This window comes from Oryza glaberrima, chromosome 8, assembly GCF_000147395.1.
Source record: "Oryza glaberrima chromosome 8, OglaRS2, whole genome shotgun sequence".
Lineage (NCBI taxonomy): Eukaryota > Viridiplantae > Streptophyta > Magnoliopsida > Poales > Poaceae > Oryza > Oryza glaberrima.
In genome coordinates, this window is record NC_068333.1 from 6,365,037 (window position 1) to 6,383,536 (window position 18,500).

General features: G+C 47.0%; 2 protein-coding genes and 1 pseudogene across 2 annotated transcripts; 2 read left to right on the plus strand and 1 right to left on the minus strand.

Annotated features, from left to right (window-relative positions):
- Positions 1–5,906: 5,906 nt before the first annotated feature.
- Positions 5,907–7,271, minus strand: LOC127783378 (BTB/POZ and MATH domain-containing protein 2-like). The gene has a single exon (XM_052310644.1). The coding sequence runs from the start codon at positions 7,269–7,271 to the stop codon at positions 6,027–6,029; it is 1,245 nt and encodes a 414-aa protein (XP_052166604.1). The 3' UTR covers positions 5,907–6,026.
- Positions 7,272–11,021: 3,750 nt separating this feature from the next.
- On the plus strand, positions 11,022–11,511 carry LOC127782092 (uncharacterized; annotated as a pseudogene).
- A 2,457-nt stretch (positions 11,512–13,968) lies between these two features.
- On the plus strand, positions 13,969–16,008 carry LOC127782707 (uncharacterized). Its single transcript, XM_052309975.1, has one exon. The coding sequence runs from the start codon at positions 14,081–14,083 to the stop codon at positions 15,710–15,712; it is 1,632 nt and encodes a 543-aa protein (XP_052165935.1). The 5' UTR covers positions 13,969–14,080; the 3' UTR covers positions 15,713–16,008.
- Positions 16,009–18,500: the final 2,492 nt, after the last annotated feature.

Here is an 18,500-nt window from a genome sequence, read left to right on the forward strand (position 1 = left end):
TAAGCGTCTTGCCAAACGCTCGGGAAGTATTTATTCAAGTATTTCCCGTTGATTGCTCGCTGAAAACACTCCCCTTGAAGTGTCTCCAAAAAGTACACGTTCCCTCGAACAATGCCGCACACTCGATAAGAACCCTCCCAACTAGGAGACCACTTACCGAACTCCTTGGATCGAGTATCCAAAGGCAAAATTGTCTTCCAAACCAAGTCTCCAACTTGAAACAATTTTGCTTTCACCCTCTTGTTGTACGCCTTGGCCACCCTCTTCTTCTCTTTCTCTATCTCTTCCAATGCCTTCAAGCGCTTGTCGATGACTTCATCAAGGTTGTCTCCCATCAACATCTTGTAATCTTCACTTGACAAATCATCTTGCTTGACATAACGAAGAGAGCCAAGATTTACCTCCACCGGTAAAACGGCTTCTTGACCATAAACCAACTCAAAAGGAGTAACTTTAGTGGCACCATGTTTAGATATTCTATGCGCCCACAATGCTTCAAAAAGCACCTCATGCCACCTCTTTGGGTATTCCTCAATCTTCTTCTTCACCAACTTCAACAATGTCTTATTACTCGACTCGGCTTGTCTATTAGCCTGAGCGTAGTAAGGAGAAGAACTCAACAATTTAATACCATAAGATTCGGTAAAACTCTTCACTTCCTTAGACATAAAAGAAGCACCTTGATCCGTAGTTAATGTTTGCGGAATACCGAATCTATGAATAATATGCTTCAAAATAAAGTCAATTACCTCCGTATGAGTCATATTCTTCAAAGGCACGGCTTCAGCCCAGTTGGTGAAGTAATCCGTAGCAACTAGCACGAACCTATGCCCCTTTGATGACGAAGGATAAATTTGACCAATGAAATCCAAAGCCCATCCTCGGAACGGCCATGGTTTGATTATAGGGTTCAACACGGCGGTGGGTGCCAATTGAACATTATCGAACCGTTGACAAGCCTCGCATCCTCTATAATATTTGAAGCAATCATCAATCATCTTCGGCCAATAGAACCCCGCTCTCCTAAGCAACCAATTCATCTTGTGGGCCGATTGATGAGTTCCACAAATTCCTTCATGTACCTCTCCCATAGCCACTTTAGATTGATCTTCATCTAAGCACTTCAACAAGACACCATCTATGTTTCGGCGATACAAATATCCATCAAGCAATGTATATTTGAATGCTTGCCGCCGAACTTTCCGATCAACTTTAAGTGTGGGATCTTTCAAATATTGAATCAAAGGAATTCTCCAATCCTCTTCTGTATCCTGGACACAAATGTCCGAATTCACAATTAATTCGGCCTCTAAATTGATTGAAATGTGCCCCCCAGCGTTCTGCCCAGAACTGGTTAGACCGACCATGCAGGGCCGGTCAGACCGCTCGGGGTCGTCGGTGAGACCGGCGGCATGCGGACGGTCAGACCACCCCTGGTCACCGGTCAGACCGGCCGTGCAACGCCGGTCAGACCACCCCTGGTCTCCAATTTTGCCAATTTCGCACAAAGATTTAAAATCAAGCACCGGCTCTTCTAATATCAGAAATAATCCCCTCTTCACATTATAGCCAGATGCTTGTTGTGCCAAGTCATTTGCTCTAGAATTATCACGCCTAACAATATGCCTAATAGCAAAATTATCAAAATTGGCAATAATATCCAAACATGAATCGAGGTACCTATTTAGTGATCCGTCCAAGCATTTGTATACTCCGGCGACTTGTTGCACCACCAATTCCGAATCACCAAAAGCCTCCACGTACTTAGCTCCAACCATCTCCATAACTTGTAAGCTGAACAATAAAGCATTGTATTCGGCTTGATTATTTGTACAATAATACTCCAAACAAACCGATACTTCATAACACATGCCATTAGGTGAAAACAAAACTACCCCTATACCTTGACCTTCTTTGCAAGAAGAACCATCAAAATAAATCTTCCAAGGTATAACTTCAACTAAGCAAACCTCTCCCTCATAAGCAACATCTATATGATGGTCTACTATAAAATCACATACAGTTTGGCCTTTCATAGATTTCAATGGTTCATAAGCCAAATCATATTCTATCAAAGCATATGCCCACTTGCCAATTCTCCCACTTAGAATTGGCATTTGCAACATGTGTTTAATAACATCGGTTTGACAAGTAACTATGCATGTACTAGATAACAAATAATGCCTCAATTTGGTACAAGCATAGTATAAGCATAAACAAAGTCTCTCTATAAAGACATACCTCGTTTCGGCATCCAAAAGACGGTGGCTCAAATATGTAATGATATATTCCTTGCCATCTTCCTCTTGCGTCAAAACGGCACCAATGACTTTGTCCTCGAAGGCAATATATAACCGAAAAGGCTTTCCGGCTTTAGGCGCTCGCACAACGGGCGGAGTAGACAAATATCTCTTCAACTCTTCAAACGCCTCTTGTTGTTTTGCCCCCCAAGTAAAATCGGCTTCCTTTTTCAAGCGAAGTATAGGAACAAAAGCATCGATTTTACCCGCTAGGTTAGAAATAAACCTCCTCAAATAATTACCCTTACCTAGCAACTTTTGAACCTCTTTCTTGCATGTCGGCGCTTTGAAATCACGAATTTTTTCTATCTTCTTAGGATCAATCTCAACTCCTCTCTCATGCACCATGAATCCTAAGAATTTGGATAATATTTATTCAAATACAACTAAATTTTGTTCAAAATTTCAGAAATTTCAAACCGAAATTCCGAAATTTTTAAAATTTTGGGATTTCGGTGGCCCTAGTAGAAAACACTAAACCAATATAGTGAACCCTGTACCCTATATGTATCGCTCTTGGTACTGTATCACATACAACAACAGCCATGTCGATCCACTGGATAGAAAACCCGTAAGAAGAGCCTATACTAGGATCGGTTCCCCCAGCTAGGGATGAAAACGGAGTGGATAGTTTCCGTCCGCTCCGGATAAAAACGAATACGGATATCTTTCGGATCGGATAATTCTCGGATAGTTTGGATACGGATACGGATACGGATATTTTCTCTCGGATACGAATACGAATATGGTATCAGGGTTTCCGTCGGATACGGATAATAATTCGGATATCCGGTAAATAGTGCTATTCGGATATCCGCAGAAGCCACAAGATATATCCCATTTCTTTATAACTCTATGACCTTCAATATACCTTTTTAGATTTTAATAGTAGTTCATCTCTTAACACTAGTCCACATTATTAATATTATTTAAAATTTTAAAAATATTTATAAATTATACTACATTTTATATAAAATGAGCTAATTATATATGTTGATATTTGTTTCTATTAGAAGTTGAATTGGTTTTCGTGTTCCGAGAAAAATTTGTTTCCGTATTCGTGTCCGATCATATTCGATTCTTATTCGTATTCGAGATAGTCCGTATTTGTTACCGTATTCGAGCTATCCGTATTCGTTTCTGTATCTGGCAAAAAATATGAAAACGAATATGGTATGAGCATTATCCGTTCGTATCCGCTCCATTTTCATCCCTACCCCCAGCACATTATCCCAACACCTTTCCTCTCAACTTATTCAGTTGAAGTCGCTCTTCAGAAATATAGGCACGGCTGTGTGTTTGATCCTTGGGGTTGGGAACTCAACTCCACCGCATGGAAAATGGAGCGGTCCATTAGCACATGATTAATTAAGTATTAGATTTTTTTAAAAAAATAGATTAATTTGATTTTTTTAAAGCAACTTTCGTATAGATTCTTTTTGCAAAAAGCATATCATTTAGCAGTTTGAAAAGCGTGCGCGCGGAAAACGGAGGAGTGAGGTTGGGAACCTTGTGGAAGGAACACAGACTGTCTTGATTCTTGAGCTGATACTACCGTTCTCAAATAGAAATATGAAGTACTCTAAAAAGCAAGTTTTATATAAGATAGAGGCCAGTGGTTGCTAACTCTAATTTAATCCATATCATCACAACCCCCTTAATTTAATACTATCATTTTCCTCTAGAGTTTTTGTACAGATTGTCTCTTACATATGGTGGCAAGTTTAATAGGCTCCAATTCATCTATAGCCAATCTAATAGCTCATTCATATAATAGTTACCTATAAGTATATACTACATCACTAATATATAGTCCCACCTCTCATACACACAAAATGTATTGGAGTTCGTGCTGCAGCTGGCTACAAATCTGTAGCCCGCTTTTCTTTTCTCTTTTCTCTTCTCTCCTCCATGTGTGCTTAGAGCTGACTTAGGCAGTCCCAACCCATAGTGTCTATAAGCAGTGTCTATGGTGCCATGTCAATAAGACATCACAATAGAAACTACACTCTACTCTACAACCCATGGTTTCTTAAAGTGGGCCATTAATAAATACATCATCTCTCTTCTCTACCAATCATATTTATTCTTCATCTATAATGAAGACATTATTCTCTCCCAATGCAAAACTTGATAGTGTCTAATGCATAGGTTCTCGTGTTGAAGCTGTGTCTTGCATGAGACCCAGTTTCTTCCTCTCTTCACTCTCTCTCTCTCAATTAATATAGTGTCACATAAGCTAAAAGTCCTACATAGCAATGTAGTTAATGCCATAGACACCATCCTAGGTGGAGGATTAGGAATGCCCATATAGCCTGCTATTGTACTCGCTGTAAGGCATCTACTATGGCAGCAAGACAAGATTCTCGTAGGCTCTCATACCCTTCACTCAAAGCCACATCGCCCAATCCATGTACCGATGAGGAGGTGATAAATTCAAAACACACATCCTTCAATATGCTGCAATCATGCTGATCAGTTAGGGCAAACATCTCCTTGACGTTGCCTAAGCTAAGGACCTTGCAGAGTCCGTCTTCGAGCATCATCTTCAACCCCTCGACAGCGTAGCGATCCACGGTAATGAGCAGATGCTTGATCAACTCCTTCCTCTCTTCTTCACCGAGATATTTCTCTTCCCTCTCATTGGCCCGTCTTATGGTGCTAGCGACACGATCAATGGTGTTCAAAGTGGAGCTCCACGGGCCAATGAGGCACGAGAGAGAGCATGAGATAACCATCCAGGACACATACACAACATGTTGCATGTCCTAGATGGTTATCTTGTGCCCTCTCTCGCCTCTAATCAGCCTGTTGAGCTCCGCTTTGAACACCGGTGATCGTGCCACCAGCACCATGCTATGCGCGTCGATGGCCTCACCGTCGACCTTGAAGCTCACGTCGGCTCCGTCCAGTCTCCATCTCTAGCAGCTTGCCAATGTCTTCTGACAGTTGCGACCAAGGAGAAGATGGTGATCGGATGATTTCCGCGACCGCTTCGATCCTTACTAATGGTGTGACATCGCACTCGATTACGAGGCGAACGTCTTGTAGATACTCCGATGCGACTTCTAGCTTGCTCCTGTCAGCGAATTTCTTGGTTCCCCAGGTGAAAGATTTGTTATCATCGATAGAGTCATAGATTTTGAGTGGGCAGGTGTACCACAAGCAAGAACAGGCGGTGACATGGTTGAGTAGTCTGAGCTTGTAGGAGGCTCTCGCCTTGGTTCCCTTGGTGATGAGCTCAAGGTAGACGCCGATTTGGTCTTTGGCTCCCGTTTCTCTATCGGCCACCATCTGTATATAAATGAGAATCAGGCATTCCTGGAGATCACTCGATGCCGGTGGTAATCATGCGTAGTCTACACCTTGTCATCTTGCCTAGCAGAGGAAGAACGGAATGGGGGATTTGGGGAAAGGAGGTAGGATGAGAGAGGAAAGAATAGAACATGCAGAGGTTGAAAGTGATGTACTCTCTCCGTTCCAAGGAAAACCAACCTAGCTGCGGATCAGTTTGTTCATATCCGTTGTTCTAGGTAGTGTCACACTGTCATATTCCTATGTAGGTTGGATTTTTTTTTTTTTGACATATGGAGTATTCAGTTTTCATTAAAGTACGTATTCCGTAAGGCATAGAAAAATAATGGCCAAAAGACCAACATTATAACATATTGTATCCACTTATCACTACCTTTATTAATCTGTACAATTGTCCAGTTGTCCTAGTAATTAAGGTTTGCAAAATTTGCTTGACTTCTCTAAAACCTCGACCAAGAGCAAAGGGCAAGAAGTACGGAGCTGCACGTACCCCTGGCTCGCCTTCACCTCCTCCATCTTCCCCGACGTCGCCATGAACTCGATGCAAGCATCCTTGAGCGTCTCGCAGTGCTGCCGGTCGGCCAGCACCAGCATGTCGGCGACGTTGCCGGCGTCGAGCCTCCCGCGCAGCGCGCGCTCGCAGATCAGCTTCAGCCTCTCCACGCCGTACCGGTCGGCGGCGACCAGGAGGTCGCTCCACGTTGCCTCCATGTCGTCGTCATCGGCGGCGGCGGGGAGGGCGTCGGTGTAGATGTAGCGGAGCAGCGCGTCGAACACGTCGGGGCGCATGTCGTCGATGGCGATCGGCCCGCCGCCGCGGCCGCTCTCCCTCATCTCGCCGTACACCGCCGCCCTGAACACCGGCGAGCGCATGGCGAGGATGACCCGGTGCGCGGCGAAGAGCTCGCCGTCGACGGAGAACGTCACGTCCGCGCCCTCCTTGGTGTCGTAGAAGTTGCCGAGCTGGGCCAGCATGTCCGAGGGCGGCAGCACGTCGTCGTCGCCGACGCCGGCGTCCGGAGGCAGCGGCTCGTCCGGGACGACGGTGACGTCGACCCGGAACACGACGGCGTGGTCGCGGACGAACAGTGTCGCCTCCTCGGCGAGCATGGCCTTGGGCCAGACCATGATGACCATGGGGTGGTGGGGGTGGTCGAAGAGGAAGGGCGGCATCCGCACGATGACGTTGTGGGAGGCGGCGTCGACGGGGCCGAACTCGAAGGACGCCCTGGCCTTGGCGCCGGCGGTGAGGAGCTCGACGCCGAAGCCGAAGAAGCCGGCGAAGGTGGTGGGGTGGAACCAGAGGCACCACTGGTAGCCGCCGGCGGCGAAGGGCAGGGAACGGATCGGGGGCCTCGCGCGCGGGGCGAAGCCGAAGGGGTCGCCGTAGCCGAAGGCGGCGTAGAGGCTGTCGTCGGAGACCACGATAGTCCCCGTCCCCGTGAAATAGTCCATGGCTCGCTCAGTCGTCGTCGTCGTCGTCGTCAGCGGCGGCGGTGGCGGTGGCGGCGGTGGCGGTGGCGGCGGCGAGCAGATCCGATCGCCGTAATAGTAGTCGCGCGCCGCCGTAAGCGTCGAGATTTCGGGAGTCAAATATATATATAAGAGCTCGTGTAATCCGTGTTTGTTACGAGAGCAGCAACGTGAGACTGACATGTGGGACCGGATGTGAGACTGACAGATGGATTTTTCTTTTTTTTCCGGTATAGTACTATTCGATGGCTAACTTTCACAATTATAGAAAAGTCAATATACAATGCATGTTCATGTGCATGTGCACTACACACCTGTAGTTATATTTCATATTTGTAAATGGTGTAAATTTTAGTAAAGCACAATATTAAAGGACCAAACTATGGAGAGCGCTACGCGTCGAATGTACGACACGAGGTAAAAAAATCAGACGTATATATGAACCGTCTGATCTGCGCGCACGCCGTTAGCCGTCGATTAAAAGTGTGCACAGGACACCCTGCCTTGCGGTTGCAACGTCCCAAACAAAATAAACCCATTGACCGCTAGCTCGAAGTGATCTTCTCGGCGGCGCGATTGGCGCTGCGCGGCACGACTCTGCCACCAGCGGTTCTCTCTGTCGCCGGCAGAAGCACCTATAAATCAGGTGCTCGATTTTTCTCCTAAAAATGTTTCATTAAAAAAATAGTGAAACACAATCAAATCACGCAATAAAACATTTTGCTACACGGTACAAAACAATGAAACATTAAACACATCCAAGTACGACGAAAAAAAAGAATGAAACACTACTGACAACCTCACTGGAACATTTTAAATCTAATTATATTATGGTACATGGGGTGAAACATCAAAAAATAAAAAATTGGGCGCTACGAAAATGTTTCACCACTAGAAAAAAATGTTTCACATTGTTAAAATGCTGAAACATATTCAAGTTATGACCGAAACATTTCATTCACACATGTGAAACATCAAATTTCCATTGGTGAAACATCAACAAATCCGTTTGCATCAAGGAGCAAAGTTATGGAACACCATCTAAAATCCAATTGCAACATTCGATCCAACCCAAAGAAACATCAAACTAAACTATCTGAAACATTGAAAAAAATCTCAACACACCCGTTCTTGTACTTCTCCCCTACATGCTCCCGGTGGTGAGGCGTCGATGTCCATGACGGTGCCGGCCTCCACGGCGACACATTGAACGCGAGAGAAGAAGTGGTGTCATCGCCTGGTTGGTCAGCTTGACGCGAAGGGTCGCTGCATGCATCACCTAGGAGCTTGCTGCTGCCTAGGCGACATCGGCGACCACGCTGCCATCGCACGCTGGCCAGATCTCCCACTCCAGTGTCAACCACGCTACCGTCGCATGCCGACCAGACCTCCCTCTCCCCTTGGAGCTTGCATCACCTAGGAGCTTGGACTTGCAATCAGCTCTGGTTTCTTGGAGAAGAGAGAGATAAGAAGGGGAGGAGGGAGGAAAGGGTGAGGGAAATGAGTGGACGAGAATGAGCGATGAAGAGATAAGGTTCGCTGCCTGCTAGTCACGTGTCGCGAGCGCAGCTCAGATCAGTTCCTAGCGGATCGAACGGCTCGCGCGCCCGTCCGACGTTTGCGCCTCACATCGGACGGCCGATTGTAAGCATTTTTGCTTTCAGACATTTTTTTTAATTATAAATTAAAGAGTAAATTTCACAAAACTAAAACTACATGTACTACATATTTAAGAAAGTGTATAACAAAGCTAAAGATTTGAAATTGTATTTTTCACAAAACTTACATATTTAAGGTTTCATATAAGAAAACTACAAATTTAACATCAGTTTAATCACAAAACTAAACTTTTATAATCTCAATAGTGCAATGGATATAAACTCTAAAATTTGTAGTTCTATGATAAATTTCACGCCAAATTTGTAGTTTTAGATACACATTCTTAAATATCCAGTTTTGTGATACTTTGGTCAAAGTATTTGTAGTTTCGTAAAATTTATTCTAAATTAAATTTACAATAGAAATCATAAAACCTACATTGTAATTTTTAAAATATATAATATATTATATTACATCTATGTTTAAATAGACGAAGGGACCTTTTGGTATACCTCCTACTCCAAGGGCTGAGCGGAGGGAATGTCGCTCCATTCTCATTGTCCATTTTTTGTTGAGTCAATACATTAACCCTGGTTCATATTATATATAATCTCAGAAGTGTTTGGTACAACTTTAGCTATAGGAGACAAGGATCTCTGAATAGAAGATGTACCAAATAGGCCCAAAGCAGTTGACTGTTGAACATATGTTTTTGTCGAAGTAATGTAACCAACAACGGTATTTCAAGGACGTAAGGTGTGTTGATACCAAGGTATACGCGAGATTGGAAGAGGACGGGAAACATGAACTTTTATAGTGGATCAGGTCCTCGAGATAGGTAATAGCTCTAATTCAGTTTAGGGCCTATTTGTTTTGAGAATTTCAACATGGGAATAGAAAAAATGGAGGTTTGAGTGGATGTAAAATTTCTTATGTTTTCTCTCTATAACTTGTAGGAAAGAAAATTTTCCTTTGGTTTACTTATTTCATTGATTTGCACCGTTACCACTTACCCGTGATTTACATTGTTTCTTGCGCAGCCTGGCGCTAGAATAAGCGCCCCCTACCCTCCCTCTCCAATTTTCTTACTCCTCCACATGTGTATTTGGATGATGTGTTACTTTTTATAGCCTGCTGACTATGCTCTATTGTACTTGCTCTTACGCATGAAACTAACGAACGATTCGGAACTCAGAAGCGTAGAATGAGAATGCTTTGACCAATGAGGAGCACAAGTAAATCCCAATCAACCTTGAATCTTGATGGAATTGAACAATGTGATGAGTTCGGCCCGTTTTCATAATTGAACCGCGGGGTTCTCTTGGCCAAGTTGTTATTGCTTCAAGTGACGAAGTATGCAAAAGAAAAAGGAATAGATAGGAGAAGCAGATGATCTCGAGAAGAAGCATATTTCCTTTAGTCTCATCCGTTTGATACGTTGTAGGCGTTATAGATTGATCGGCTGCCTAAATTGCAGCGGGAAACTATTTTAACAGCTCGAGTGAACGTCCACCCGTTTATTACATATCATCTAAATGGTTATGAAAAAAATTAAAAAAATATGAACAAGATAGATCAATATGTAAATGGGCAAATGGGCATGCACTGCACCTGATCCCAATGATTCCTAATGCACCAAGTCAAATGGGCCACCAAGCACAACGTCGCCCGGACACGACTAGCTAGAGCACGATCCAAGGCAAATGTCAGGCTGACACGGCCCGTCATACTCTTTGTGCCGTGCTGGGCCAACCCACAGGTTGTACTTGCGACCCAGGCACGGCCTTATAAGATGCGGGCCATGCAGTTCGGCCTGAAAGCACGACCAGCCCATCGTGCTCATCTTAGAATAAATCTATTTTACCTCCCTCATCTCTTTAGACCGTGACTTATATGGCTAGAAATAAGCCCATTTTACATCCTTCATTTCTTTGGACCGTGCCTTGGAATAAGCCTATTATGCCTCCCTGTTGTTGGGCCCGTCGTGTCGAGGAAGAGGCCCGGGCACAGCCCGTTGGTCAGGTCGGGCCGGCACAAGCCCAACAACAATCAGGCTATGTCGTGCCTAGACCAGGCCAAATCTCCATGCCATGGGTCGGGCCGTAGGCCTTTTGGCTAACAATGACGTGCCGATCGACTCCCCTGTCACACCGACACCGGGGGCCCACATACGCACGCACCTATCACGTGAGCTAACCCCATTATCCTCTCATCTCCACGGCATCTGACATCTCTCGTCTCCCCCCCCCCCCGTCCCTATCCTCTTCGCCTTTTCATCGCCGTCGTCGTCGTCGTTCGTCCCAATCTCCGCATCCCTCCATTCCCCCCTGCTCGATGGCTTGCCTCCTCACGCAAACCCTAACCCTAACCCTAGCCCGCCTGGCGGCGACGCCCCTCCTCTCTCTCAACGGCCTCGCCACCAAGGTTGAGGTCATCGAGATCGACCTCGCCGAGGACGATGCCGCCGCGGACGCCTCCACCTCGGGCCCCGCCTCCTCCCCCGCATCGGTGGAGATGGTCGGGGTCAGGCGCCTGGAGGAGGCAATTCATGGCGTCATGGTGCGCCGTGTGGTGCCCGACTAGCTCCCCTTCGTCCCCGGGGGGTCGTTCTGGGTTCCCCCCATGCGGCGGCCCCACGGGGTCGCAAACCTCGTCGGCCGGATCGCGGCGGCGGCCGGGGGCAACGCGGAGGTGGTGGCCGGAGGGCATCGCATACGAGCCAGAGGTATACCCGCCCATGATGGAGGAGGAGGCGCTCTCCTTCTCCACCGCTCGGGGCGTCAGCGTTCTACTTCGTGTTTGTGTAATTTTTTCAAAACCGTGACCAATTAGCAAAAACATCGCCTTTCCATTTGAAGCTTAGAGCCTGTACTATATGCATCTAAGCACAAGCCTCATGATTTAGTTCTATCTTAAGGCTTGTGCTTAGATGCACATAGTACTGACTCTAAGCTTTAAATGGAAAGGCGATGTTTTTGCTAATTGGTCACGGTTTTGAAAAAACACAAACATCTAACCACGGGCTTGAACCTAGGCTTTGTATGGCCAAGCCAAGTCATGGTAAAGCTACCGCTTATCTCATTTCTTGACGGTGAAGCTATGGAACCACCTGTGCCAGTGCGCGGCATGTCGCTCCGCCACTGGCGGCATCAAACCTTGCCACCACCTAGTTGTATGTAATCGAGCTGTAATATCGATCTGTAACCTTGCCACCACACTCTTCTTTCGAAGAGTTATATTGAATTTTAAGATTTAGTGGGTTGTAACTTGATAGTAAGATAGAATTTCTCAGCTTCGATGGTACATGACAGGGAGCTTCCTGAGATCCTTCCCTTTATTTCGTATATATGGTTGTAATTTTCTGCTGAGTTCGTTGCAGCAAGCTAGCCTTTTCCAAGGTTGTTTAACTGGGAGACTTTGTGGCATTACGCGAGTGATGTCCCTTTCAATTAGCTGTTAGCTCTGTTATCCTCCTCTCTTGCGACCGCTGTCAATTAATATGTATATTAATTTCAACTGTTGTTTTCCGTCATACTTAACGCGCAAGTCTTTTTGTGTTCGCTGTAATTTTGCTGTGTTTTGTTTGTTTTCCTATCCAATTCATATGTGTATGTATGCCGACCTACAAAGGCTGTGTTTAGTTCAACGCAAAGTTTAAATTTTGGTTGAAATTAGAGATGATGTGACTGAAAAGTTGTGTGTGTATGACAGGTTGATGTGATGGAAAAGGACTGAAGTTTAGATCCAAACTTTAGATCTAAACACAGCCAAATTAAGATGCGCCGAGTAGTTGTGAAAGAGAAGCTAGTTAATTCGGTCATACTTTGATATGGACGTGTAGCTGGTTTGTCACTCCATCTATGAGAGACTCTATCCACCTATACTTCAAATAAAATTTTCTCTTAAACTACTCATCCGATCTACGATCCGATTACACCGTTGTGTTCATAATAATTAAATCTTTATAACAAGATCTCACATGATTATATTTTGATGAAAAATTATAAATTACTTTTATAATATATCTAAATTACTTTTAGATTTCACTAAATTACTTCTTCGACATATAAAAGTAAATTCAATAAAGCTTAAAAGTAATTTACATATATTATAGAAGTAACTTATAACAAAGAGAAAGTAACTTTAATGCATGCCTTTTTCATTGGACGTGACTGCTGGTTTGTACTCCAATAGTATAATAGTACGTATCTTTTTTCAATCTCTTTAATAACTTATATCTTTTAAATCACATATTGTTTTTAAGATCTATTTGCATCATTTTACTCCACTCAAAATATGTGACAAAACAATATTCATATTGAAAATATTCTCATTTTATTAATTTAAAAGTAATTTATTACATGTTATAAAGTAACTATTACATCTTATACATGGTTAATTCTTATTATTTATTCTATCAATGTTATTTACAATCCATCAACGGTTTTATCTTCTTTTCTCATTCTACATAAAAAACAAAAATGAAAGGAAAAAAATAATCAGTGATTAAACAGATTTATAGAGAGTTACTTCTGAACCATGCAAAAGTTACTTCTAATTAACATTGAAGTTACTTTTAAAAATTGTTAAACTTACGCATGTTGATCTGTCCTGATTAAATTTAATATCTAGATAAAGTTATATTTTTATCCCTGCAACGAATTTACTTCTAATGTCGTTACAAAATTACTTCCGTTTTGTTTTAAGATACTTTTATAATATATGTAAATTACTTTTAGACTTTATTGAATTTACTTTTATATGTCTAAGAAGTAACTTAGTCAAATCTAAAAGTAACTTATATACTATATGATAAAAGTAACTTACGTATATAATAAAAGTAATTTACAAATATAAATATTTTTTCATTGTAATATAATCATGTAAGATCTTGCTGTGAAGATTTAATTATAACGAACACAATGATGTAATTGGATTGTAGATTGGATAAATAATTTGAGAGAAAACTTTATAAGAAGAAAGAACAGAGCATGCATGTCTAAGAGAAAAATCAGCATGCACGTCACCACGTGTAGCAGTACCTAAACCGAGAGGCTAATTACCATGAGCTGTTCCTGACGGAGTGCGGGATACTTAACGCGTACGTCGCGATGGAGGGTTCCGCGGCTACTGACGTGTTTACGGTGGCACGCGACGCGATAGGCGATAGCCGATAAGTAATTAATAGGCAAGTAGTATTAATTGGCTAGGTAGAGTAGGCGAGGTCGAGGAAAATCCTCAGTAGTATATATAGTACTGACGAGATAGGGCCGGGGAGGCACGTGCTCACGGCGATCGATCACAGATTTCATTCTTGTATACAGTACGCGTTCATGGAGGCCTTGGCGTCGTTCATGGATTTGGAGGGGCGGCCCCATCAGCATCGGTAGTCGATGAGGAGGGGCGGCGGCCTCTTCTTCCCGCAGATCAGCAGCGCTGCCGGAGAATTAGGCTGGTCCAGCGATAGCTCCACGGCTTCGAGCCCGGCGCCCTCGACGTTGTCGTCTTCTTGCATGTCATCCCCTTGGGGCGGGGGCAGCGGCCGCTGGTGGGCCTCTCCGGCTCCGGCGGCTTCATCCGGGCTCCACCAGATGGTCCGCGACAACTACACGCAAGGACTCATCCGGGCGTTCGGCCGCCGCCGCCATGACGAAGCTCTCCTCCACAAGTGGTTCTCGCAGCTGGACGTCGAGTGGGTTCTGCTCCTCCACGCCGGACAAAGAGATCTAGACTCCTCCTCCGTCGAAGACTTGATGGCGTTGATGGAGCGGTGGATGAGAGCTCTCCTAATCATGGTGCAGGTCCTCTCCATGACGCTGCTCGAGCTCCGAGACAGAAGGTCGTCGTCATCACTCGCCGGCACCGACGACGACGATGCCTTCCTGCTTCGCACAAAGGGATCGGCAGGCAACAGGTCACCGGCACCGGAGCTGCCGGACTTCGTGTGCGTGCAGGAGGTTGTGCAGTTCGCAGAGGCGAGCATCCTCAGGATGCTGGCCTTCGTCGACGCCATCACTCTAGCCGCCCTCAACGACGACCACCGCCGCCGCCACCGGGAGCCGGAGATGCTCCCGGGGATGCTGTACCTCTACGACTGCTTCTCCGACGCCTCGCCAACCGTCCTCGCCTTCTTCAAAGAGGCATCCGATGTCCTCGCCTTCGGCTCCGGCTCCGGCTCCGGGAAGAATGAGGCGCGGCCGGGGCCGGCATTTGACGACGCCATCAATGGCATCTTCTCGCGGAAGAGGACCAAGCTGAGTGATGCTATCTGGGGAATGATGGAGAAAGTTCGAGCATCCTTCCTGATGGACACCTTCTGGCAAGTCTCACCGGACGCAGCTGATGATGCGTCCGGCGTCCACGAGACCACCGTGCTGATGATGAACTACATCGCACTTGTTTGGTGCAACGGAGACGTGCTCAAATTCATCCTACAGGATCACCACTTCCGCTTGTTCATCTCCGACACCGAGGGCTTCAACGCGGTGGTGAACCTAATCACCGATATGATCTCCTGCCTCAGGAGCAAGCTCGAGGAAGCATCCCTTCTCATCTCGGACCCGGGATTGCGGTGCATATTCTTGCTCAACAATTGGCAGCTTGTCTTGCGCCGCGTTGAATCCATGGACCTGCCATCTTCGGCCCTGATAGAAACAAGCATGACACAGAGGTACATAGATACTTACCTCCATGTCTCCTGGTCCCCTCTGCTGAGTTGCCTGTTCATTGAAAACCCTTCTATTAGTCTTGGAAAGACAAGAGACGGCAAACCTTTCGGCTTTCGAAGATACTTGTCACTTGATAGGTTTGAGTCAGAATTCCAAAGAACCTACACAAATCACAAGTTTTGGAAGGTTCCAAACCCTGACCTTCGGCAGAGACTGCGTCAAGCCATCGTCCAGAAAGTCGTCACACACTATAGCATGTATCTAGAGGAGCGAGCAGCAAGGGGAATGCACAATCAACCGCCCAAGTCCACGCCCGAGCAGTTGAAGGAGTTGTTGGATGAATTATTTGAAGGATGATGATGAGTTCAATGCAATTGCTATGGAAAATTCACCTCAATAACTTAGGCATTTCAGTTGACTCTTTCTCACCATTGGTTACGCGCTTAAAGGTTTGTGCTCTGGTCAACACTCACTCTATGGTCGTCTTTTGGTGATGATGGTAACAGGCTAATTTCCTGCCAAAAAAAAAAAGTTTGAATTTCACTTCAGACTACTGGAAACTACTCAAAAAAAAAAAGTCACCCAGATGCTTTACTTTTTAGTTTTAATCTTTGCATTACAATTTCATTATCCTCTGTACAGAGTATATATTATCATCGCTTTGCTTATACTTTGGTTTTCTAGTGTGTTGTCACGTCCTGATAAATTCATCCCGAAATAAAAATCATCCTCTAAAAAGAATAATAGAATTAATTAAAATTCGAAAAGAAATTCGCAAACACTAAAATACGTATAAGAAAAATTCGAATGTGGTCCGGAGAATTTTTGTTAAATTCTCCTTGGTCTAAAAGGAGCCCTCAAATTTTACTTGAATTTTTAGAGCAACGGAATTATTTATTAAGCAACAACAACCTTTATCAAAGTTTATTAAAAAAAGAAAAAAACCTAAAAATAATCCTCCTTCCTCATTTGGGCCAAGTCTGGCCCAAAGTCCTCTCTCTCTCTCTCGGCCCGCGGCCAAAGTCCTCTCTTCCTCCCTCTCTTTCTCTCCCTCTCCTTCTCTCCCTCCTTCTCTTGGGCCTCCCCTTCCCCCTCGGCCCAGCTCCCTTTTCCTCCCCTCCCGCCTGGGCCGCGTCCTGGCCCAAGCCGCGCAACCTACCCGCCCCCGGCCCAAGCTAAGCCGCTCCCCTCCCGCGCCTGTCACGCGCGCTAACCGCGCGCCCGCGTGGGGCCCACGCGCCGGGTCGTCGTCCTCCTCCCGCTCGGCCTCCTTCCTCTCTCTCCCATGAACCCTAGCGTTGTTCCTCCTCCAAATCCACCCCATTCAAGCCGGCTCTTTCCAAATTAAATAGGGGGAATTAATCCCCATTGATTCCTCTTTAATTTCCCCCGTTTTCCCCCTTGAATCGTGCCCCCAATCGCCGGGAACGGACGTGCCAACCCCGGCCGCTTTCCATGGCCGCCGGCCACCATTCCCGCCTCCGTTCCGGCCTCTCTCGTTGCCAGCCCCTCCACGCGCCTATAAAATGGAACCCCCTCCTTCCGTTCTCCAGTTTTAGCGCCCTCCCGCACTCTCCCGTGGCCGCCCCGCCTCTCCCCGCCTTCTCCTTCTCTCTCTCCGGCGCCGGCCGACCTCCAGCCGCACCTCCCACCACGCCCGTGCGCCGTCCGGTTGCGCCGTCGCCACCCTCGGCCTCGCAGCCGCCTCCTCTCCCCCGGTCAGCCCTCCGTTTCACAGGGAAACCACAGGAGGCGCGTCCCCGCCGGCAACCGGTGGCCTTGCCGCCACCCACTACCTCCAGCCGCCCCTGCCGCGCCGCTCAGGTGCGGGCCAGCCGCGCCGTCTCCTCCCTCGGCATCGCCGCGTCGACCTCCACCCCGGCCTGCCCTCTGATTCGTCCGGAGACTGCCGTCGCCCGCGCCGGCCTCTCCATCCTCTTCGTCGCCGGCGTCCCTTCGGCCGCCCCTTCCTCCTCCCCGGCTCGTCGGCTCGCTGCGCCACCACCACCTCCGGCATCGCAGCGGCAAGGTCGCCCTCGGCCTCGCCTCCCCTTCGACCGAACCCCGCCGGTGTTCGTCGTCGTCGTCGTCATCGTTCCTCCTCGCCAGCTCGTTGTCTCGTTGCGCCGCCTCCGTCGTCGGATTCGCAGTGGCATGTTCCGCGCCATCCTCGCATCCGTGCAGCTGCTGCCGGCTGCCCTCGTCGCCTCCTCGCCGACCCCGGTCGTCGTTGTCGTCGTCCTCTCGTCGTTCCCGGTCGTCGTGGCATTCGTCCCTCCGTCAAGCCGTTCTCGTCCGTCGTCCGCGTCCGTCAAGCGAGCTGCTGCAGCCCCGTCGTCGTCGTCCTCGGCTCCGCGTTGTCAAGCCTCGTGCCGGTCGTGCCTCGCCTTCGTTCAAGGATCGCCGCCGAAGTCGCTCCCTCGCCGTTCGCCTCCGTCGTCCCTGAGCCGTCTCCACCGCGCCCGTTCGCCGTCGTCGTTCCCACGCCTCGTCGCGTGGTGGTAAGGATCCGTCCTCTCGCTGCCCCGTCCTCGTCCTTTCGGTGTCGCCCCGTGCCCGTTGTGCGGTTGTCGACCCCGGTACCCGTGTACCGGTGTCGGTAGTCGTTCGTGTGTGCGTGTGGTGACCGTGTTTGTGTGCGCGCTCGGTGGCCGCGTGGTTTCCACGTGTGCAGCCCGCGTGGTGTCTAGTGGAGTCCGTTTGTCGGCCACTAGCCTCGGTTGACACACGGGGTCCGCTTCCATCGACCCGTGGACCGTCTCTGTGTACTCGGTCTACTGTGGTCCCTTAGGTTGACATGTGGGGTCCACATGTCAACGGCGCAGCCTTCCTGTCTTTTCCAGGTTAGCGCTTACACATGTTTTATAATTGCAAAACCTAATCACAATAATCCGTAAATCTCCATGTAACAGTATTAAACTTCGGATGATCATATCTTGGTCATACGAACCCCGAATCGACCCGTTCAAGTCTCCTAATGTTTGTTATAACCTAAAGAACCGTGTGCTTTCTTTTTATGTATTGTTATTGCTTCCTTATAGGCTTGTAGCTTTGCTTGTGTGCTTCACGTAGCTTCTGTCATTCCGGAGGTTCCCGAAGCGTGGTTCACGGTCGTCGCCGAAGGTTCGGAAGGCCGTTCTCTCTG